This window comes from Elaeis guineensis, chromosome 12 (genome assembly GCF_000442705.2).
Source record: "Elaeis guineensis isolate ETL-2024a chromosome 12, EG11, whole genome shotgun sequence".
NCBI classification, from domain to species: domain Eukaryota; kingdom Viridiplantae; phylum Streptophyta; class Magnoliopsida; order Arecales; family Arecaceae; genus Elaeis; species Elaeis guineensis.
The window spans coordinates 10,468,949-10,494,136 of record NC_026004.2 but is presented as its reverse complement, the minus strand read 5'-3'; the positions used below and the strand labels follow the sequence as shown (position 1 = coordinate 10,494,136).

The 25,188-nt window shown below is 36.7% G+C and overlaps 2 protein-coding genes across 2 annotated transcripts; both read left to right on the top strand.

Annotated features, from left to right (window-relative positions):
* Positions 1-13,788: 13,788 nt before the first annotated feature.
* LOC105055268 (calcium-dependent protein kinase 26) lies at positions 13,789-20,559 on the top strand. The gene is made up of 7 exons (XM_010937041.4): positions 13,789-14,896; positions 15,875-16,018; positions 16,097-16,249; positions 17,095-17,210; positions 17,945-18,112; positions 19,064-19,288; positions 20,010-20,559. The coding sequence occupies exons 1-7, from the start codon at positions 14,164-14,166 to the stop codon at positions 20,139-20,141; spliced, it is 1,671 nt and encodes a 556-aa protein (XP_010935343.1). The 5' UTR covers positions 13,789-14,163; the 3' UTR covers positions 20,142-20,559.
* A 1,319-nt stretch (positions 20,560-21,878) lies between these two features.
* On the top strand, positions 21,879-24,635 carry LOC105055269 (protein PLASTID MOVEMENT IMPAIRED 1). The gene has a single exon (XM_010937042.4). The coding sequence runs from the start codon at positions 21,987-21,989 to the stop codon at positions 24,507-24,509; it is 2,523 nt and encodes an 840-aa protein (XP_010935344.1). The 5' UTR covers positions 21,879-21,986; the 3' UTR covers positions 24,510-24,635.
* The last annotated feature ends 553 nt before the right edge of the window (positions 24,636-25,188 follow it).

Below are 25,188 nucleotides of genomic sequence, written 5' to 3'. Positions count from 1 at the left end.
GATGGGAGCATAATTTTATTGAAATTTTTATATTTAATTATAATTTTATTTATTTATTAATTATATTATTTTTAAAAAAAATTAAAAAAAATTTAATTAAATTTAAATTTTAAAAATAATTATTTATTTATATTTTAAGTAAAAAATTCTCATCATTTGAAATATAACTTAAAAATAACTATCCAAATGGGATAAAATGATCTAATTATCCTTATTGTTATAAAGCAATGCTATATTATTATAAAATAATATTATACTATTATAAAGTTATACTATATTATTATAAAGTAACACTACATTATTGTAAAGTAATACTAAAATAAAGAAATACTGCACTATGATAATGTAATACTATCTTATTGTAAAAGAATACTACACTAATATAATACAATAAAGCAACACTACATTATTATAAAAGAATACTACACTAATATAATGTAATACTGTCTTAAAGGAATATTGCATTATCATAATGTAATACTACAGTATTTTAAAGGGTATAAGGATAATTTCAGTCAAAATAAGTACTTGCTTTTAACTTATGTTTGGAATGGGTAGCTATTTTTATATAAAACTCATTTGAAGAGTTACTTTTAAGCTGGAAGTAGAGCTAGAGATTTATTTTTATTTGTCTATTTTTTTTGTACTTGGTTAATGCTATTTTAGTGTAGTAGAGTGGTACTATGGCATCTCTTTCTCATGAATTCTCTAATTTTATAATATAATAATATCATTTAAAAATATTATTATAGTCCAACGTTTGCTGTATTGATCATTAGTTATGCAAATTGATCATATGATATAATATCAATATCAAATCTGTCACATCTTCGACTCAAGATCATGAGCCGAAGGTCATGACAACCACCGCATACTTGTAGAAAACTCTTCCCACAAGAATGCTTGGCATCTTATCACAATATCAATGCATCACAGTGAAATAATTAGTCAATAATTTAAATTCAAAATATAACAATCCAAATTTAAACTTTAATATCTCAACAAATTTTATAATATTCAATAAGCCTTATATTAAATTCAATAAGACTTCCAACCTAAAATAAAAGTATGGAGACTCTGCTTCTAATCACTCTTCCATTTATATCTTGTATCATCTTAAATTCTCGACATCTGTAAAAATAGTAAAATAGGAGGTAATGAGCTAGACAGCCTAGTAAGCAATGATCACTTTCAATAGATTTCATCATACATTAAAGTAAATAATCATTTATAGAAAATAAGTATATAGAGTTCATCAATTTGAAATTACTTTTGATTATGCAATATAACTCATGCTAAATTCATTTCTTTTTCAAAAATTTAAATTTTTTTTGAGATTTTAATTTCTTTCATTCTTAAGTTCTTTTCATCAACTATGAGCTATGACCATATTTTTTTTATGGTAGGATCATAACATTGCGTATCATCTTACGGTGAGCTGCGAATTATTTAGCAGCAAAGTCCTTCGGAACCGTTGGTCTCGCTGGTGGTTTGTCACTGGTCTCACTGACGACATATCGCTGGTCTCGCTGGTGACATAAATTCTCAGGATAAATCAATTACCAACATATATGCCCTAATTGGCGGGATCCTTTATATAGTCAGATTGTCAATTCATATTATTCTTATATCAAAATTCTTCATAAGTCATATCTCTTTTTCTAATTCGATAAGAAAACATATAATCATGTGGTATCGAAATCAATCAATATAATGCATAACAAAAATAATATATGCAATCATACTTCATCATAACATATCAAAATAAGATATTTTTTATAATAAAATATCATTCATCCAATTCATGCATCATTCTACAAATCATGTCAGAAAAATATATTATAATTTATAAATAAATCTAAAAAAAATAAAATATTACTTATCTCATACGTATTTCAATAAATTCATATAATTCTATAAATTTTCTTCTAACATCTTTTGTTCTTAGATCATATTGCGATATCCCATGATCAAACATCCATAATCCTATACAGGATTAATTTTAATAATTAGAAAGGACATGAATAATTAAAAAAGATAGAATTGATGGATATCCGCATCCTATAGTCCAGATTGATCTAGTCATCTAACTTCATCTGGTCAAAATCTAATTAGGGCATAGATGGTCTAAAGTTTGACAATCAGATCAAATCAGATTCGAAGTGATAGTTGAAAATCTTTCATTGGATTTGTAAATCAAGTAGAGAAAAAAAAATCAAAGGAGAGAAAATTCATAAGGTACAATCCAAATTGATTAGGTGACACAATCCAACATCACGATTGGTCCAATCAAAATGATCCAATCAAGTCATGATTCAATCGATATTCAGATAATTCAAAATAAAATCATGAATGATCAAATCTAAGGGCTCATGGTGTGACATACTACCTGACAATCATGGATTAAGATACTTCCACTAGAATCATTTAAACTCATCATCACTTTTTTCATAATTCTAGAAAATCATAGGAGAGAGAAATAATCTAGAGAGAGAAAATTCTAGAGAGAGAAAGAGAAGAAAAGATGAAAGAGAGAGAAAGTCTCTTTCTTTTTTTTTTTTTCTTTCTTCCTTCTCCTTCTTCCCACGATTTCTTTTGGGCAAAAACAGGAGACTGTGTGGTCCCTCCCTTATTCAACAGATCAGAGGCCGCGGTCGGTACGATGGTGGCCGACGGTAGGAGGACTATGACACCGCAGTCTGGAGGAAGCCAAACCGACGGTCGGCAGTGACCATCGACATCGAAAAATCAAAGGAATAAAGGGGAGAAACAGTCCGAAACAGGGGACAACCTTTTTCAAAAGAAATCCGATGATTGTCAGTCAGAAATTAGGATTCAAAGACTGAGGAAGATGGTCGGAGGTGGGCTCATGGCGGTGAGATCATAGATCTTCGGTCGGATGATCAACAGCAACGAACGACGTCGGAATCAAATCAAACACAGGGAGAAAAAATCGAACACTTGAGATCCGACTTTTTCTTTTCAAAATCAATAAATAAACCAACTAAAATCCATCTTAATAATCACAAGAACTTGATGAAGGGCTTCCTTAAGGGCTTTTTATCTGATTTCGATGATGCTCAGTCCAAAATTCCTCGAACACGATGATGATCATCCGAAACAAGAGAGATGAATAGAGGGAGGAAGACAATAAGAGAGGAAGGGGGCTCGGCTTCTTCTTGACGGTGGATGTTCATGGAAGGGAGGGAACGAGGGTCTCTTCTTATAAAGGAGCCCAAGAGTTTGATTCAAACTCCTCTTCATCGGAGAAGAGGACTCCCGTCGGGAGTCTTCTTCCTATTTTTTTTTTTCAATTGGACTTTTTGAGCCTTTGGGCTGGGTTATAACATTCTTTCCCTCTAAAAAAAATTTCGTCCTCAAAATTTTTCTTGCTTAAGTCTTCAAAATTTCTTACTGGAGATTTATGGTTCAAATCTCACCCACAAACTTTCAATATTCTAATTTTTGATGCAAATTCATTCTTAAATCATTTCATAAGAAAAAAATCAATACGTCAAGTGTTGATCTGAAACAGAACCATTCATTTTCTTATTATCAAAATCAATATCTCAAAAATTTTCAATTATTAAGATTTCAAAACCATGATCTTATTTCTTATAAAAATAAGGTTTAATACCTCATGACTAGATCAAAATCAAACATATCACTTGTAAATAGAAGAAAATTAATATTTTAATTTTTAAATAAAAATTTTATTTTTTTTATCAAAATACTAACTGTTCTTAATAAATCAACCCATCGTAAGATAGAAAAATATACTTATATGAATCATATGATGACATCCTAATTAGTCAAAATTTGAAAATATTTTTTCTCAGTCATACTTCCAAAGGTTGGAGATTCACCAAGTTAATCTCATCCTCAAACTTTTAATATTTTTAATTTTCTATGCAACTTCATCATTAAGTCATTTCATAAGAAAAAATCAATATCACTGGTGTTGATTAGAATCAAAACCACTATTTTTAGTCATCAAAATTTTCTTACTTAAGCCATCAAAATTTTAAATATTCTAATTTTTGAAGTAATTTTATCATTAAGTCATTCCATAAAAAAAATCAATAACTCAAAATTTGATCTAAATCAAAATCATTTTTTTATTATAATCAAAATTAATATCTCTATTCTAAGTATATCAATTTTTTTACCTAAATATTAACTACTCTTAATTAATCGATTCATTATAAGATTAAATTATGAATAACTCCAATCTATCTTTTGTAGAATAATTGTCAATATCAATAGATAACCTCAATCTTTTTCAATCAGTCAGAGGAATAATAATGATCAAAAGAGTTCAAACTTTAAATTTTATTATACTCTCTGAAGATAAATATTTGAGTATAATAATCTAAGATTAAAATCAATATTCGATAAATAATCTCAAATTTTTTCTAATAAATAGAGAATTATGAAATTCAATTCTAGAATTAAAAAAATTTATCTCTAAATATTCTAAATCTAAAATAAAAAAATCAAAGATCAACTTATTCTAAAATTAGGATGCTAAATATTTTTTTAGCATAGTAGATGGAAGTGCTACTTTTAAAAGTCACATTAGAATATTTAAAATAATTTAAAATTTTAAAAATATTATTCTTTCTAATATCAATAAATTTTTTATATCAAATCATATCATCTATCAAAATTTTTTAACTCAAAGAGTCAACATTCCTGACTTATTCAAAAAAATTTAGATCACCATGCTTCCACTGCGCACTCTATTCTAACAATCAAACTTTCTTAGGTTCATCAAAAAAAAAATTTTTTTTGATCAATTTTTTTTTATCTTATCAATGAAAAAGATCTACAATTTTAAATTTCAATTGAAGTCAAAGATTAACTTCTGATTCTCAATCCAACTTTTGCTGGTATACAATAATCTTGATTAATTCTTGAGTCCAATATTACATTCAGAACCATCATATAGGTCTACTATAATTTAATATAAATCAAATCTTAATTCTCATATCAATTCAATTTGATAATTTCAAATCAAAATCCTATAAGTAAAATCAATAAAAAAATTCTTTGATGCTTCACCAAATTAGGACATAATCAAAATATATAAAAATTTCAAATCATTATTTTTTCTAAAGTTTCTATCATCAAAATCTTTAATATCTATCAAGTATCCTTTCATAACAATCATACAAGCTTCAAAAAAAATCAAATCTCTATTTAATAATAGATTTAATCAGGGATCTTATTAACAAAAGCAAAAGAACTCCATATCAATTTTTAAATCTAAAATTTTAAATTATAAATTCACATGAGCCCCATATCTCGAATAAATATAAATTGAATCTTTAATCTTAATCTAAAGATAGCAGTCTTTCACTAACAACCTCAATAATAATATCAAAAAATCTTCTGATCAACTTAGATACGAAATCTTTAAATTAAAATTTCATACACATCATATTATCTCTAAGAGATATAATAAGATCTATTATTTAGATCCAAAGATGATAATTAAAAATTTTAGTAAAATGAATATCCTACAATCTCATAATTCATTTTATCAATAAGAAATAGATTTCTTTGCAATATCTCCAAATATGCATTCATTCTAATATGTCATTTTATATATGATCCACATACTAAGTTTAATTTCGATAAATATTTCAATCAAGTATCATAAAAGACTTTCTTAATCCATTCTGGAACAATATTTTATCATCAAATCTTTAACTTACTAATAATAGTCAACTTCTCAACTAAAAATAATATTATAGTATTATTCTCACATCGAATTTGAACTTACAATTCACTTGAATAATCAATAATCAAATTAATAACCATAATGCATAATAAAATTTTATGTCAATCTTTTTGTAATTACTTTCGATCAAAATCTTACTAATCATATCATGATCCATAGATTATCCATCATATTTCAAACTTTATATGTCATAATCTCTTGTGATCCTTTCATACACAATCTCAATATTTAATCAAAAATTATAAAGATTTCTTTCACTACAATCATCAAAGATTTACACCATAATATTTCTAGTGTCTATCCACTGACACTCATTTTATACACATCTTAGTTCATCTACTAATACTCTGATACTACTTTAATTATCACATCTCCGATCTGAGATCGCGAGCTAAAGGTCATGGCAACCGTCGCATACTCATAGGAAATTCTTTCCACAAATATGCAAGGCATCTTATCACGATATCAATGCATCACAGTGAAATAATTAGTCAATAATTTAAATCTAAAATATAACAATCTAAATTTAAATTTTAATATCTCAATAAATTTCACAATGTTCAATAAACCTTACATTAAATTCAATAAGACTTCCAATCTAAAATAAAAGTATAGAGATTATACTTCTAATTACTTTTTCATTTATATCTTGTATCATCTTAAATTCTTGACATATGTAAAAATAGTAAAATATGAGGTAATGAGTTAGACAGCCCAGTAAACAATGATCACTTTCAATAGATTTTATCAGACATTAAAGTAAATAATTATTTATAAAAAATAAGTATATAGAGTTTATCAATTTGAAATCAATTTCGATTATACAATATAATTCATGCTAAATTTATTTTTTTTAAAAAAATTCAAGTTTTTTTCTAGATTTTAATTCCTTTCTTTCTTAAGTTCTTTTCATCAACCATAAGCTATGACCATATTTTTTTTGTGGCAGGGTCTAACACCGCGTATCATTTTGTAGTGAGCTGCGAATCATCTGACAGCAAAGTCTTTCAGAACCGCTGGTCTCGCTGGTAGTTTGTCGCTGCTCACTGACGACATATCGCTGGTCTCGCTAGCGACATAAACCCTCAGGATAAATCAATTACCAACGTATATACCTCTATTGGTGGGATTCTTTACATAGTCAGATTATCAATTCATATTATTCTTATATCAAAATTCTTTATAAGTCATATCTCTTTTTCTAATTTGATAAAAAAATATATAATGATGTGGTCTCGAAATCAATCAATATAATGCATAACAAAAGCAATATGTTCAATCACGCTTTATCATAATATATCAAAATAAAATATTTTTTATAACAAAATATCATTCATCCAATTCATGCATCATTCCATAAATCATGTCAGAAAAATATATTATAATTTATCGATAAATCTAAAAAAAATAAAATATTACTTATCTCATGCGCATTCCAATAAATCCACATAATTCTATAAATTTTCTTCCAACATCCTTTGTTCTTAGATCATATTGCGATATCCCATGATCAAACATCCATAATTCTATATAGGATCAATTTTAATAATTAGAAAGAATATGAATAATTAAGAAAGATAGAATTGATGGATACCCGCATCCTATAGTCCAAATTGATCCAATCAGCTAACTTCATCTGATCAAAATTCAATTAGAACATAGATGGTCTAAAGTTGGACAATCAGATCAAATCAGATTTAAAGTGATATGATTGAAAATCTTTCATTGGATTCATAAATCAAGTAGAGAAAAAAAATCAGAGGAGAGAGAATTCATGAGGTACAATCCAAATTGATCAAGTGACATAATCCAACATCACGATTGATCCAATCAAGTCATGGTTCAACTAGTATTCAGATGATTCAAAATAAAATCATGAATGATCAAATCTAAAAGCTCATGGTATGGCATACTACCTGACAATCACGGATCAGAATACTTCTACTAGAATTATTCAAACTCATCATCACTCTTCTCATAATTCTAAAAAATCATAGGAGAGAGAAATAATCTAGAGAAAAAAAAATAGAGAGAGAAAGAGAAGAGAGGATGAAAGAGAGAGAAAGCAGAGAGAGAAAGTCTCTCTCTTTCTTTTTCTTTTTTTTTCTTTTCTTTCTTCCTTCTTCCCACGATTTTTTTTGGGCAAAAATAGGGGACCATATGGTTCCTCCCTTGTTCGATGGATCAGAGGCCGCAGTCGATGCGACGGTGGCTGACGGCAGGAGGGCTACGACACCGCAGCCTGGAGGAAGCCAAACTGACGGTCGGCGGTGATCACCGACGTCGAAAAATCAAAAGAAAAGAGGGGCGTAATAGTCCGAAATAGGGGACAACCTTTTTCAAAAGAAATCCGATGATTGTCGGTCGAAAATTGGGATTCAAAGGCTGAGGAAGATGGCCGAAAGTGCGGCTGATGGCGGCGAGATCATAGATCTTCGATCCGACGATCAATGGTGACGGACGACGTCAGAATCAAATCAAACATAGGGAGAGAAAATATGGCACTTGAGATCCGACTTTTTCTTTCCAAAATCAGCAAATAAACCAACTGAAATCCATCTTAATAATCACAAGAACTTGATGAAGGGCTTCCTTAAGGGATTTTTACCTGATTCTGATGATGCTTAGCTCAAAATTCTTCGAACACGGTGATGATCATCCGAAACAAGAGAGATGAATAGAGGGAGGAAGATGGCGAGAGAGGAAGGGGGCTCGGCTTCTTTTTGACGGTGGATATTCATGGAAGGGAGGGAACGAGGGTCTCCTCTTATAGAGGAGCCCAAGAGTTTGATTCAAACTCCCCTTTATCGGAGAAAGAGACACCCGTCGGGAGTCTTCTTTCTGTTTTTTTTTTTTTTTTTTCCAATTGGGCTTTGTGGGCCTTTGGACTAGGTTATAACAAAATCAATATATAATACAGGAGGCATATCAACATTTGATATGTTCAGATATCGTACAAAAGGTACCAATGCTCTAATACGATAGTATTGGTACGGGATCCGATACTGAAATGATGAATCTGATATAATCTTTCCAATTACTCTTATTGCTTGCTCTCGATGTTGAGCATAAAATTGAGCCACAAAAAACTTACTTAGAATATGGACAAAAAAATAAAAAAATAAAATAGAGATGCATTTAACCTATTTTATCTTTAGAGATTAAAAGCATGCTCAAACTTATTATAATTCAACTTGAATATTCTATATCTTTTTCAAAATCTCATATTTTTAGCCTGTGTCTCGCTCATAATTATGCCGCAAACTGTTCCTATATGTTTAGTTGCAATTTCCAGAATAACCTTTGGCTGATGGTATTCTCCATTTAAAGGAACCAAAATTTTTTTTCAAAAAACAAGAGACAGACAAAAATAATAATTGTGCTGGAAATAGTCTATACCATCCATGCCTTGGAATAGCTATTCCTAACACAAGTTTAACCGGAACAACTGTTCCTTACTGAATAGTAGTTTGATGCATAAACCTCAGAGAATCTGATGGCTCTAGATGACTGTTTCCTTAGGTGCCTCTTATATTCCAAGGTTCCACCACTTTTGGATGTTGTTTTTTATGATGTTATCATGTAAAACCTCAGCTTTTATATCTGTATTGATTTATCTTTTTGTTTGTATTAAACTCTGTTATGTAGCTCTCTTTATATAAATGAAGCTTGCTTTTTACCCAAAAAAAAAAAGAATTAGTAGTTTGATTATTCCTTAAGTTATTTGGAGGCCATAAGGTCAACTTATTTCCCGGCTAGATATTACCCAAGATTTTATAACCGAATACAACTTAAGGACTTTACTAAAATGCATAAGATTTCAATATCTATGCTCTATCTCAGTCCAGTCCTTTCGAATTCCCCTAAATTCAACTGTGCAGATCTCAGAAGCCAAAAATCCATCAAAACAAACTTTATTGCAAAGTAGCTAAGAAGACCTTCGTGATTTTGTAAAGAATTTTTTTTTTTTTTTTGGTAAGAGATTTTTGTAAAGAATTTAACTGCAAAGAATTGAGAAGGGCCAAAATTCATGGTTAAAACACCCCAAAGCGCACAATTCTATATTATTTTTTGATAAAAATCAAGTGATGACCTTAGCCGTTCACCATCGGCTTGCGGTCCTGTCATCAACGCAGTCTTGATGTTGGAACTTAGCTTAAAGATGTCTGAGTGCTATTATCTGAAGACACAACTCCTACTTTTCCTGGGAATCTAAACGTTCCTGTCAAATGAATAATCTAAAAGATATTGCTGAAAAAAGCCGGTCTACATAACTGTTGCGGCCAATTCCCTCATCGTCTGATCGTCGGAAACGAGCGCCTGCAAAAAAGGAGGTCCACACAGACCGGTGGTGACTCCGGCGGGGACCCTCCGACGATCAAATCAGAGAGGTGACTAGGCAACAGTGAAATGAAGACAGAGAGCTCAATCGAGAGAGAGAGAGCAAGCCTGTTGTTTTCCAAGACCTCCTGCACTGTTGCCTTCCCCGATATATATATAGTGGAGCGTGGTATGACGCCGTCATTAATGGCGCGGACAATTGAAGAATTGTCAACTCACTGTAGACTGTCAAAGTCGCCGTGAAAGCGTCACACCACCGTGGGGCTGTCAAATCACTAGGGTTGACAATGCCCTAGGCGGGATAGTGCCCTAAGGTGGCAGAGCCGCATGTCGCTGTCAGGGCTGACAGGCTCTAGCGGCTGTACGGCGATCGGAGGAGCCGACCGACCCCAGGTCGGTTGCCACCCGTGTGGCGTCGGGTGGAGATTCGGGCCCCCTCGATGGTTAGCCGGGCATGTTGCGAGAGTCGGCCATCGGACTTCCTGGTTCAGTCGGTCCGGAAAGTGAAAAAGGTCTGTCCGACCGGCATATCCACAGTCGGTAGAGGGCCGTTAATCGGTCGGTGATGGCATCCGCCGATCGATCGGTCGGCCGGCCAGACGGTCGGTCGGTCAGTCGGTCGGGCGGTCGGTCGCTCCATCGGTCGGGCGGTCGGTCGCTCCGTCGGTCGATCGGTCGGTCGGTATGTCCGATTATAAGCCGGCGTGAGCGAGGTCGGTCGGTATTCCCCAACAATAACAATTTGTAGCAGCAGTAGATTACTTCTCCTCAAGAACACTCATATTTCATCTCAGCTATACTCCTCAGCACTTTGGAAAAGATTTCAGGACATCTCCAACTTTAATTGTGATGCTTCTCTAGACTCTGCTCCTATGCTCTGATTGGCTGGATTTCTATCTTGTTTATATGTCATCCACTATTCAGTATGCTATCAATGCTTTCTTAGATTCATTGGGTTCTGCAACCCAAACTGTCAACATAGGCTGCTTCCTGGATACTCATATCATCCTGGCACGTTTTGGTATTTGCGAACTGTGGCCTCTAGTCTCTGCTACTATTCTTTGGGTTTTCATCATATTCATGCTACTCACTTGTTACTTAGTGACTTTGTCTGGGTTCTCCATGTTGGCATATGTATTTCAGCTTGTTATATAATTTTTTGGATCTTCTGTATTACTTTTCTTTTGTTATTCTGCTATCCTTTATATTTTTAGAACTGAGTCCTTTTTGTTTAACGATGTTACCGGGCTCTGTTCTAACTTTTTTATCTTTTGAATATAAGAGTAATTCTTTGTGCACCGCATACGGTGTAGAAAATCCGACGTAGAGTGTACCATCTTATTCGATTGATCCACGTAATCATCATTTTTCAATATACATTTAATGCTTTGTAGATTGATTTTTGTATGACGAAAATATCTCTGTCTCGAATGTCATTTTTGATCTCGGATATCATTATATCACCTCAGATGTCATAATTTTTTTTTCAAAAAATAAAAATATTTACGTTATTCAAAATTTTTTATGATGAAAATATTTCTATTTTTTGTAAAAAATTATGACATCCGAGGTCATATTTTGCCTCGGATGTCATAATATCACCTCAGATGTCATAATATAAGATGAATATTTTTGTCCAACCACTTTCCAACGTGTATTTAATATCCGCAGGTCAGTTTTTTTATTTGAAAATTTGAATGACAATAATATCTCGGTGCTGTGAAAAAATTATGACATTCGATGTGAATATTATGATATCTTGTGGGTCGGATGTCATAATTTCTTACAAAAATAGAGATATTTTCATCATATAAAATTTTTAAACATAAAAAAATCAATCTGCAAGCATTAAATGCATGTTAGAAAGCCGAAACTACATGGGCCAATTAGACAAGACAGTGCACTCCACGTCAGATTTTCTACACCATCCACGGTGCAGAAATAATGTCTCTTGAATATAATTAGTGAATAAAGTTCTTCTTCCTTACCCCCCCCCTCAAAAAATAGAAAAAAGTAAAAAAAAGAACGCTCATATTTCAATATGGAAATTTTCCTTTGCACATCATGTTTTGCGACCTTGAGACCCATTCTTTATCCTGCGCAATGTCCTGCTAAAGCCACTGTTAGATGTGTCTTCTTAGAGCAAGACATCTGTTCTACAGCAAAATTTATGTCAAAGCGAACAACATGATTCATGATAGTTGAAAACATAGATTGATACCAATATATTTTAATTCCCATACATGCTTGTAAACTTAGATAATATCTTTGTGGGTCCAAATCAAGAAGTAAAACTGGGTGCCAAGACAGAAGCTCCGGGTCTAGTAAGTCACCGAGGTATCACAAAAGCCATCCAAGCATCCAGAAGAGGTATGCGAGATTCCACGACAGCACCTGTATGACCTTTACTTTTATAGCTTTTATACCCCCTCTTGTGGTTCTGCTTCTCGTTCAATTCTTCTAGCAGGGCAAGTTGTCAACCAAACTGGATGATGTTGAGAAGATGATATCCTCGGCCATGGCTGCTGATCCACAGATAAAGTCTATCTTATCGATTCTTAAAAAAAGTGCCAGCGCCCTACCATACACTTCACTATTAAGTTCTCTTGCTTTTGAGATTCTCATTAAACCAAATATCCCTGTTGTTGAAGTCTTGCTATTGAATTTTATCCATGGCTCGGTCAAATAGAAGCCCAGATGCTTAATGCCATCTTTCAGTTGGATGAATGGTGTGATATAGAGAGGCTTGTGTACATGCTAAATATGAACACCATTATCATTGGAATTTTCTAACGTGGTTCTTTGGAAATATAAATGGTTTTGGTACCTCAAATCTCTGTCAAAAAAATTAATCATCTTCTGTAGAGCTTGGTCATTGCTTTTTGAGCTGTTGCTTATGTGGTTGTCAGTCCCAAAGACTAACATAGAGAATTAATTTATCACTTGAAGATTTGCTTTTCCATCAGATTATAGCTAGAAAAAACATTGGCACTTGCAAAGAATGACCCGATGTGGCTTATTTGGCAGCATGCTGATAAAAGCGATGAAATAAGCAACGTGAGATGGTATGGCTGGGATCATTTGGGATAACTCCTAATACTTTGTCTCCTCTATGATCCTTCCGAAACTTGTTCAACGATTCTTTTTGCACCTTCAAGAGCAAAGCTGGCATTTAACCCCTAATAAACGATATATTGGAGAGATTATTGGGTAAATATAGCAGCGCCCCCATTTATGTCCCTACCATGAACAAGCTTTACGAAATTAGCTGCACCACTGTTGAGTCTTGGTTTCATACTAATCTATCTTTATTATTTATTAGCTGCAAGTGGCTTAATTTAGCAGTGGCTAAAATCTAATAAATGTGGTCAATCCAGTTCAATTACTATATGGATATCAAGAAAATTCCCATGTAAACGAATATAAATAGAAAATTTCGCTTTATCCACCTTTATTAGTTGTAGTTAGTCCGTGATTTGAGAAAGTTCCACCAATACATGCGCCATATCCGTATTTAGAGTGCTCCCCCACAATCCGACAGTTATTTCTGTTATTTTCACCCTCTCGCATAGTTTGACCCGCAAATACGAATGAGTCTTAGTCAACAGCATGGAGAGACACAGGATCTCAAGCGTGTACTTATCAATTCTTTTCATGTACGCAAAGTAAAAAAGGCAAATTTTTAGCCGGATAGAAACAAAAAGTCAGCCCTGCTCCTCGCTTCCCTCCCCACCTTCAAATCTTCACGAGAAAGAAGAAGAAAAAAAGAGAGAAGAAAAATAAGAAGGCAAAACTTTTTCCATTTGTTTAATTCCTCTATAACTCCTTGTGGACTCTCTTTTCTCAGGCTTTTCTCCCCACCAAATCCAACTTCTTTCTTCTCGATCGCTTCTTCCCCTCTAACCAGCCTCAATTTCGGGTATTTCGATGCCAAAATCCAATCTTTTCTCGAAAATTTGATGCTTTCGAGCTCAACAGAGCCATCAAAGCTGCCATTTTTCCGTCAAAAAAGCCACTGAATTGGTGATCTCGATCGATCCGTCGATCGATGTGTTGAGGGATTTCTTGGTCGTTTCATGGGCAACACATGCCGGGGATCTTTCGCGAGCAAGTATTTCCACGGCTACGACGATCCCGCGGACCGGTCGGTATCTAAGCAGAGCCGCCGCCGCCACCACCACCACAACCGCCGCAACTCCTCCGACGCCTCCTGCTCCGCCGACGACCTCGCCTCCCGCCTGATCCCGAACGATCCCCCCAAGCCGGCAACCACCATGCGTCGGGGCGCCGACTCCCAATCCAACTCCGTCCTCGGCCACAAGACCCCCAATCTCCGGGACCTCTACAATCTCGGCCGGAAGCTGGGGCAGGGCCAGTTCGGTACCACCTATCTCTGCACCGAGATCGCCACCGGCGTCGATTACGCCTGCAAGTCGATCTCCAAGAGGAAGCTGATATCGAAGGAGGATGTCGAGGACGTGCGGCGGGAGATCCAGATCATGCACCACCTCTCCGGGCACAAGAATGTGGTCCCGATCAAGGGGGCGTATGAAGACCCTCTCTACGTCCACATCGTCATGGAATTGTGCGAGGGAGGGGAGCTTTTCGATCGAATTATACAGAGGGGGCACTACAGCGAGCGTAAGGCAGCGGAGCTGACGAAAATCATCGTTGGGGTCGTGGAGGCGTGCCACTCGCTCGGCGTGATGCACCGGGATCTCAAGCCGGAGAATTTCCTGCTGGCAAATAAAGATGATGACTCGTCGCTTAAGGCCATCGATTTCGGTCTCTCTGTCTTCTTCAAACCTGGTAAGCTTGTAAAACTTCCGGTTTTTATGTTGAGTTTGATGATTCCAGCATGTCTTAATCTTGTCAGCATTGTCTTGTATATTAGTTGATGATGGTTGTTACTTGTAACCAATCTAATTCTGCATTCATAGTATCATTTAACATAGCTTATTCTTGGCAACTTTTTGTTATTATTTGTCTAATGTATGGGAGATAATCATATGTATAAAGAGGTAAGATTATTGCAAGAGTTGGAGGATTAATTGTGATGTGTATGGGCGAAGAAATCGCTAACAAGCACAGTTGTTGCACTCTTCTGTTGTTTGATACGGATAATTCTTCGACTTCTATGAAATGTTTAGTGTCGCTAAAACCATTATTTTCATAACAATGAGTATCCCTGTTTTAACGCTTGAAATAATGGCTGCTGTTACTGTCCTTAGTTAAAGTTGCCTTTTAATGAGCTGTTGTATTATTCGTTCTGAGTAACTTCTTGAAACACATTAAATATTCTGACTAGATTGTTCGACATTGATAGAGACACCAAAATTTCAAATAATTGTGTATTGTAGATAAATGGCTGGATAATGAAGCAGACCTCTTGCTATGATCGAGCTGACGGGAGTGACATAATCTGGAACTATCTGAATCTTCTGTACTTAGTCTATCCTATCTTTCCATTTTTTTAAAAACCTTTATATAGAATGTAAATTGTATAAAAAGTCGAAAGCTATTCTTAATAAAGAATTCCTAAATCCTAAGGATCAATTATTATTTCGAACCGGGCTTTCCTATTCCATACATCTTAAGTACCTTGCTGATCTGCACATCCACCTTTCATATTGGCCAAGTCTTACCATTTCCTTCCGGCTGTTAGGTCCATGAATCCAATATAAATGAAGAAGTTTCAAAACTTCATCAGCCAGTGGTTAATTCAAATATTCCGAATTACTTCTATCCACATTGTTGTTGATTTATTTGCTTTTCTTGGAACTTCAGGCCAGATTTTCACAGATGTGGTGGGCAGTCCGTATTATGTTGCTCCTGAGGTACTGTGCAAGCACTATGGGCCAGAAGCTGATGTCTGGACAGCTGGTGTTATACTTTACATATTGTTGAGTGGTGTACCACCTTTCTGGGCTGGTATGGTCTCCATTTGCCCTGCTGATGCAATATAGCAATTGTAGCAATTCCTAGTGCTGATTTTGCTTGTTATTCCAGAAACACAGCAAGGGATCTTTGATGCTGTTTTGAAGGGACACATTGATTTTGAGACGGAACCATGGCCTATGATCTCTGACAGTGCTAAGGACCTCGTCAGAAAAATGCTCTGCTCCCGTCCTTCAGAACGCTTGACAGCCCATGAAGTACTATGTATGTCAGTATCTTACTTAAAATTCATGCCTTCTCCTTAGTAAATATGAAATTAGAGTTGCATCAGAACTACTGAACTCCTAGAAGAATCATGTTGGAGAGTGTGGTCGTTTTCTTGTGTCTTCATCTTTACATGAATCCGTGGTGGTAATACTTGAGTGTTTTGCATTAATAAATTTTTCTTTTGATGATTTGTTAATTTTTTGTCTGTTATCTCATACATACATGAACTTAATATTTGCTGATAAGTGATAACCACAACCAGCAAACCTTATCCCAAGTATTTGGGCTTAAATTTTATTATCCTTTTGCTTCTCATTCCTGTTTAGTGCTATAGCCGCTGCCACTGAAACTTCTATTGATGATCAAAAAAAGAAACTAATCTTCTGCTTATATGAATCAAAAACTAAGGAAAATGGTAATGTTAACTCCAAGTCAGACACTATAGCATTCGGACTTCTGATATGACAACTTACTCACAAGGAGTAGGGTAGCTTATTTGGACAAGCTATCCACCTTTTCTGTCCCATATACTGTTTGTCTGTGAAGCTTGTATAAGTCAGCAGAGTAAATAAACTTTATGTAAAGATACTACAATTATGTAGCCAAGCTTTATGGTTTGAGTCTGATTCCTATTTAGCTCTCTTCGAGCTTGTTGTTGATAAGTTAACAATAGCTTCCTTTTTAATTTGTATGAATGACTTTTCCAATTCTAACCATAGGTGTGAGGACCAGATGCCAATTTACCAAATATCTTCAATTAGAAGTACTATCAGCTGGTCCGCTTCTGAAATATTGGTATATTATTTCATGACAGTACATTCCTGATTTGCACTAATGGCCAGGTCATCCTTGGATATGTGAAAACGGAGTTGCTCCTGATCGAGCACTGGATCCAGCAGTTCTCTCTCGCCTTAAACAATTCTCTGCAATGAATAAGTTGAAGAAGATGGCTTTAAGAGTAAGCTAATTTACACATCTTCAAAATAATATATCAACTTTTCTTGCTATTATAAAATTATCATTTCTAGTTTGTTCAGCTGTAGCTTTTCTTTCCAAGTTGTTAAATCTAATCCAACTAGGAACATCTCTTTTCCAACATGAAATTGCTGCATCTCTTTTCCAACATCAAATTGCTGCAGCTCTTTTTTTAAGTACCCTATAAGAAGTGCATGAACTGACTTTTGTAACGAAAAAAACTTCTTATTGTGCTCTTTAATTTCTGTATATGTGAACAAACAACCATTCTTTCTATAAATAATCACTATTTTTATCTAATCATATATCATACTTGTGATTTCTTGTCTCCTTCCTACCCTGATAATCTGCTCTGTATGAGTTAGAAAGACATCCGGTGACTTAATATATCGCTTTATGCTCTGTTGCTGATAGAGCTAAATAGGCATAATCTATTAATCATTGTGCATGTTCCTTTTCTCTTTTTAATGTGTATATTGATGGATATTAATAAGACACAGTTCCATAACCGTAACCGATCGGGGAAACCACATCTTCTTCCAGTTATATATGCTTACGAAGATCATGCTTGTATTGCTTTAGGCAGCCATACAGATGCAAATTCTAGTTTAGGTTTAAGCTCCTGTCATAAGTTTTTCTTTCTAAACATTACCTTGCATTATGTGAAAATGCTATACTATGGTGTGTTTTTCTGATAATTGCTCTTCATCCTATCAGGTTATAGCTGAAAGCCTTTCAGAGGAGGAGATTGCTGGACTAAGGGAAATGTTTCAGGCAATGGACACAGACAACAGTGGTGCAATCACATTTGACGAACTTAAAGAAGGTCTGAAAAGATATGGTTCTACTTTGAAAGAATCGGAGATTCGTGCTCTCATGGATGCGGTAAGCGACTTTTAAGGAGCTACAAAATTTCTTTGTGACAGTTAATGATGGGACTTAAACAAAAGATATAGAAAAAAGAGAATGGGAATTCCGAAAAATTTAAGAAATTGTATAAGTGTGGAACATGACAGTTGCACATTATGTGTGCATATTTCCTGTAGTGCCTCTTGCTAGTAGACATGTATTGCTGCTAATGCAACAAAAATTTTTAGAATCTTGCCACCCATAGTGAGTGAAAGGACATGGTCTTAGCTTATGTGTTCCTTTTAATGTTTGGATCTCTTATTTATTGGAATAGTTTAGAAGTATTATTTTTGAAGTTCAAGTCTTGTACAAGTAATTGCAATTATTAAATGAATTAAGATAGCCTTATATAACTGATTTAGCTCATTTTTTGTCACATGGGACAGCAGCAGGGCTACTCTAGGCTCTAGAAAACTGTAACATCCAAGAAGTATTCATAACAAATGTGGTAGATAAATTTTGTATAACCTATATTGAATGAGAAAAAAAGATAATCAGAAGTAGGTGGGTTTTAATCGTGGATATGTAAATATGGATGCATTAACTGACTTCTATTCATTTAATTTGTGGTAAAAGACACCTGTAGTTTTCTTGCTTGCTTCCTTCAGATGCTCTAAGGGCCTATTTGCAATTATATCTTCTGCATTCTTGGGCACTGATTCTGGTAAAGAGATTGACCAAGTGGGTGAGACAGCTAATTCTTTATTTTTTATTCTTTTTACACTGTGGTACTGTCACATTGTTGCAAATGCCTTAGCCCCAAGATATCAACTTTTTTCCTTTTTATTCTTATTTTTGTCCTTAATAATAATAGGTATGTCTTATTTCATTCTTCTGAAATATTCTTTTGATATGTCGAGATATAATCCTGATGAAAGAATGTGATTTATTTGTTTAACTTGACTGACCAATTTAAATTCTTATTAGGCTGATGTGGACAACAGTGGTACCATTGACTATGGGGAATTTATTGCTGCAACAGTACATCTTAACAAACTGGAACGTGAAGAACATTTGGTAGCAGCATTTTCCTATTTTGACAAGGATGGAAGTGGTTATATAACGGTTGATGAGCTTCAGCAAGCTTGTAAAGAGCATAACATGACAGATGTTCTCATTGAAGACATCATCAGAGAAGTTGATCAGGATAACGTAAGTAACCATCATCTACAGCTTCTTCAACATGAAATCAAAATCTTCGAATGTTGTAGGATAAACCTCAGAACTAACCATGGCCAGGAACCAACAAATTCTGCACATCAGTGATTAATGTTGGCAGAAAGCATACTTTCTGTCAACATGCATCACCTAATACAATGGAAATAGTTGTGTTTGATATATGTCATTAACATATGGGCATACTTCAGAAAATCAGGTTTCATGAACTTGCACTTGCACTGGTGACCTTAATGTCATGTGATGCTGTGGCAATTCTTAAAAATTTTTCTTAGTATGTTATTTACACCATATGCATCATTGTTTGTTCATATTTAGATTTCAGTTGAATGTTATCATGTACTAGGTAAACACCCTCAAATTTTTTGGAGAATGCTGTCAATATCAAGAAATTTGTCAACTACAATTTATTTAGCCACTTTCAGGAAGTTAGCCAGCTTCCCATTCTAAAAAATCTCAAGCTGATAGTACTAACTGGCATATATTTATCTTCACATTATTTAGTCCATTCGTATAAGCTAATTAAGGAGTCATCACTGATGTTTTCATGTTGATATTTCTATTAGGTTTATTCAGATTGGCTTATGTCTATGTCTATCTATCTATCTTTATAGGAGTGGTCTACTCAAAGAAAATGCTGTATGCTTGTTCAGAATTAATTTTTTTTTTTTCAATAAATTTTGTTTTCATGTCTCAGGATGGTCGTATTGACTATGATGAGTTTGTTGCCATGATGCAAAAAGGTAATATGGGAATTGGTCCAATTGGAAGAAGAACCATGCGGAATACTTTTAATTTTGCCATGAGGGATGCAGCTGGAGCTCACTGATATTTAACCACATGCAGATTCTGTCACAAACTTCTCTTATTTCCTCGTTCTGCCATTTTTTTTTTTTAATATACTAGGGTTGTGAATTTGAATTTAGAGAAATGACAGCAAAGCTTTTAAAGATATTTATCATGATTCATCAAAGTTTGGAAAATGAGAGAGCTCTGATGTAGAAAGAATATGGAGTCAACAAGTTAAAGATATCTTTGATTGTTAGAACACACTTGTGTCAAATGAACATTTATAGTGAAATGACATGGTGAAAGAGGCAAGGGATCTTGAGATCAAACAATTCAAAACAGGTCTTGCTTAGACCCTGATTCGGAAATATCTCCTAGTGCGGATTCTGAATATATTGTGGATTTGTAATGTTTTTTATTTTTAGCTATTGGAGTAGTCACAATTTTAAGAGATAGTCTCTGCTGATGATATGGCTTTGCAGTTAATATTCATGCGCTTGAAGTTGGCTTGCATTTACCCATGCAGCATATTTTGGTGCTTAATTGGCCAAGTGGGTCCAGTCCTAAATGTGTGCCATGTAGAAATCTCCACTCACAGGAATCCTATGCCTTATCCAGTATTTTTACTTTTCTTTGATTGATTCCTGATTTATCTCTAGAATTCCATTCAACTAAGAGAAGGTATGGAATCCTTTATTTAAGAATAAAATTGGACAAGTACTTACCCAGATTAACAAGAATGATGTGCCACAGTGGTGTCTAATAGAGGGGCCAGAAATATTCAAAAAATTATTCCAATAGCTATGAGGAATAATTACTATGATTACATTCCTTCCTGCTAAGAATTCTTCACTTATCAATCACCAAGACTAAACTATCCTGCAATGGTGAATGTTTTGATTTATATCTTGCCCCTTTGTTGAGATCATTTTTTTCTTTGTCAAACCTGTTATAATCCATTTTCCTCATCTTTGTCTAATTATGAGCACCTTTTTATTTTCACAAGTCAAGGAGCTCGATTTATGCTACCCTGACCTGGGACAAGGAGACTCAGCTGCAGTAATTATATAACCTAAAATAAAAAAAATTACTTACCACTGCATCAGATTTTTCTTGACTGTTAGATTAACAAAACATCCACGCTCCTGTACTGCTTCCCAGAATGTAGTCACACAAAAGACCCATCATCTAAGTTAGATAAGATTACGAAACATATCATTTCTACAGCACAACCAGAAAATTTGAAAACATTTTTTCCCCACATCTATCAAGACGAGGATTAAAAACAACCGCCACAGGTTATTAATCTTCGTCGAAAGTTTACTCAGATCAGGATAAAATAATAATCTGGTGGATGGCCAATGAAATGGTCCCCACGCTAAGATGATCATTATCAGAGGGGTATCTAATCTACCCTTCCTGACTCCTGGCCGGACACGTGGAAGATCCGCAACCATTTCATAGGGCATTTTTGCACGCAAACTTCTCCTCTGCAAGCACGTGGTTGTATCCTTCGCACGAAAGAAGGATGCGCCTTTCTTCGCGCCTTCCAACCGTTGGATCGTCTACTTCGCAGATCCGAAAGCGCTCCGAACTCTCATTCATCCGCCTGCAACGCGAGTAACGGTCGGGGAGGCGCGAAAGAAGACATTGGCGCGAAGGATTGCTGTGCCTTCTTCGTTCCCCTGTCCCCATCCGGTGTCCTCCCCGGGGATAAAACACCGATTCCTACTCTCTCCTTTCTCCTCCATACGTTAACACAAACATATCCAAAATCCTACCCTCCCTCAATGCATGATAGATTCCTTTAGGCCATAAACACCCCCTCCCTTCAAAATCTCTAATCCTCCTCTCACTACCACAACCACTCGTAACATTTCCTCCCATGGCGGACCACTCCAACAACCAGATCCTCCAGGAACTCGATGCCCTGAGCCACTCCCTCTACCAAGCCCACACCGCCCGCCGCACCGCCTCCCTCGCCCTCCCCCGCTCCGCCAATCCCACATCCGATGCCGCCCCCTCCGCCGACCTTGCGCAGTCCGACAGCCGCCCTCTGTCCCGCCGCATGTCCATGTCTCCCTGGCGCTCCCGCCCCAAATCCCAGCGCGAACTTGGTGAGGACGAGGCCGAGGACAGCCGCCGCGGTCCTCCATCAAAGACGCAGAACCCATCTGCGGTGACGGGAGCGACGGTAGGGGAGAAGAAGGGGATATGGAACTGGAAGCCGATGCGCGCTCTGTCCCACATCAGGATGCAGCGCCTGGGGTGCCTCTTCTCCGTGGAGGTCGTCGCCGTGCAGGGCCTTCCGGCCTCCATGAATGGCCTCCGCCTCTCGGTCGCTGTCCGCAAGAAGGAAACCAAGGAGGGCGCCGTGCAGACCATGCCTTCGAGGGTCCTGCACGGCTCTGCCGACTTCGAGGAGATGCTCTTCATCCGATGCCACGTTTACTGCAGCGGCGGCTCTGCCACGGGGAAGCCGCTCAAGTTCGAAGCCCGGCCGTTCCTCATCTCGGTCGTGGCCATCGGAGCTCCCGAGCTGGATCTCGGAAACAGTGTCGTGGACCTAAGCCTACTGGTTAAGGAGTCCATGGAGAGGAGCTTGGAGGGGGCACGGGTCCGGCAGTGGGACACAACGTTCCCGCTCTCCGGGAAGGCGAAGGGAGGTGAGCTGGTCCTCAAGTTGGGGTTTCAGATCATGGAGGATGGAGGTATCGGGATCTATAACCAAGCCGAGGTGGGGAAGTCGAGCAATAAGGGGAAGGATTCCTCTTCTCCTTTTGCTCGGAAGCAATCGAAGACTTCTTTCCGTGTTTCTAGCCCGAGGATTACAAGACCAGAACATTCTTCGACGCCGAATAAAGAGATGCCGGCGATCGATTTGAAGGGGATAGATGAGTTCAGTCTTGATGAGCCAGGCCCCATGCCTCACTCGAGCTCTCCGTCGATCCGGAAGTCTGAACCAGAGGTGAAGGATGATCTGGACATTCCAGAGTTCGAAGTTGTCGAGAAGGGAGTGGAGATTAAAGCAGAGAAAGAGGAAGAAGAAGTAGCAGGGTCTGGAGAGGCTGCAGATGGAACATCGGCTTCGAGCGAGGTGGTGAAAGAAGTGGTGCATGACACCGCCCACCTGAGTCGGTTGACGGAACTGGATGCAATTGCCCAGCAGATTAAGGCGCTCGAGTCGATGATGATGAGGGATGGATCAGATCCTATGAAGACAGAAGAGGGAGACGAAATGCAGCGGTTAGACGCCGAGGAAGAGACGGTGACAAGAGAATTCCTTCAAATGCTTGAACTGGAGGGTGAGAAAAACACGCCGGACCGTGCCTCTCTGATGAAACCGGTAGCAGAAGAAGGTAGAAATGCTGAAACAAGTGTTTTTCTCTCGGATCTTGGGAAGGGATTGGGTTGCATAGTTCGGACAAGGGATGGAGGATACTTGGCTGCCATGAATCCGTTCGATGTAGAAGTAGGGAGAAAAGAAACTCCAAAGCTCGCAATGCAGATCTCAAAACCATTAATTCTTGGGTATCAGGCAAGTGGTTTCGAGGTGTTTGAGAGACTGGCTGCACTGGACTTGGAAGAATTGGGTTCCAAGCTCCACTCCCTTGCAGCTATGGATGAACTGATGGGCAAGACGGCCGAGCAAATAGCATTCGAGGGAATAGCATCGGCCATCATTAGTGGAAGGAACAAAGAAGGAGCAAGCTCCAGTGCAGCCAGATCGGTCGCGGTCCTGAAAACAATGGCCACAGCGATGAATGAAGGCAGAAAAGAGAGGATTTCGACGGGGATTTGGAACATGAGGGAGGAACCAGTCACGATAGAGGAGATTCTAACCTTCTCGTTGCAGAAGATCGAGGCAATGGCGGTGGAAGCTCTTAAAATCCAGGCAGGAATGGCCCAAGAAGAACCTCCCTTCAATGTCTCATCTCTGGTTGGCAAAGTAGACGGCAAGAACCCCTTGGACTCTGCCATACCACCAGAAGACTGGGCAAAAGCCTGCAGTAGTGGAGCAACCATGATCACATTGTTAGTGACTATTCAAATGAGGGATCCATTGCGGCGATATGAGATGGTGGGAGCCCCCGCGATTGCTATAATCCAAGCAGTGCGAGTGGATGATGCTGGAGATGAGGAAGGGAGGTACAAGCTGGCGAGCTTGCACGTCGGTGGACTGAAACTGAAGTCAGGAGGGCGGCGGAGCATTTGGGATGGAGAGAAGCAGAGGCTGACTGCAATGCAGTGGCTCGTGGCCTATGGGTTTGGGAAGGCAGGAAAGAAGAGCAAGTTGGTGCAGGCAAAGAGTGGGGAGGATGTGGTCTGGAGCATGTCGTCGCGAGTCATGGCAGATATGTGGCTCAAGCCGATGCGCAATCCTGATGTGAAGGTTTCTGAGCAATAGCAGGGGGTGATGACCAAGCTCTCCTTGATATTGTTTCCTTCCTCTCTGAGAGTATTATTCTGAAGTAGGTTGTAATTGTTTGCTAAGAGAAATTCCCTGCAGTAAAGTTGGTTTGCATTGGAAGCATTACTCAAGTTAGACATTTAATATGTATGTCAGAAAAGAAAAAAACAATGAGAAAATTAATTTAAAATGATATATTTTGGAGCCATTGTATTCAATAAGGGAAACCTAAATCCAGTTCATGACCACCTTGATTGCTAGAACTCAAAACCCAACGGGCCCTGATAACCCACTGGTGAGAGGATAGATTGACAAGGAACAAGTGCAGATATATGTTAAAAGTAGATTTATGAGGATATGTATAAACATATATTTAATCTCACATAGATCATTTACTAAAAAATTTTAAATATTTATATAGAATAAAAAAATTTAAATAATATCTTTCAGCTAGTATTTTTAGATAAGATCTCGAACTGTTATAAAATCGATTTAAGTAAGGTATCTGTTTGGGATATTCATTATTAATTCCTAACCCACCGCACTTGAACACCTTTCCAAAATTTCCTACCGGAATACATTCTAGTAGTGGGAATCTTACATTTCAAAGTTCAAAATGGCAACTTCGTTGGCATAAAAACAATAGCTAGTACTATTAAGCTTGGAATTTGGCCTA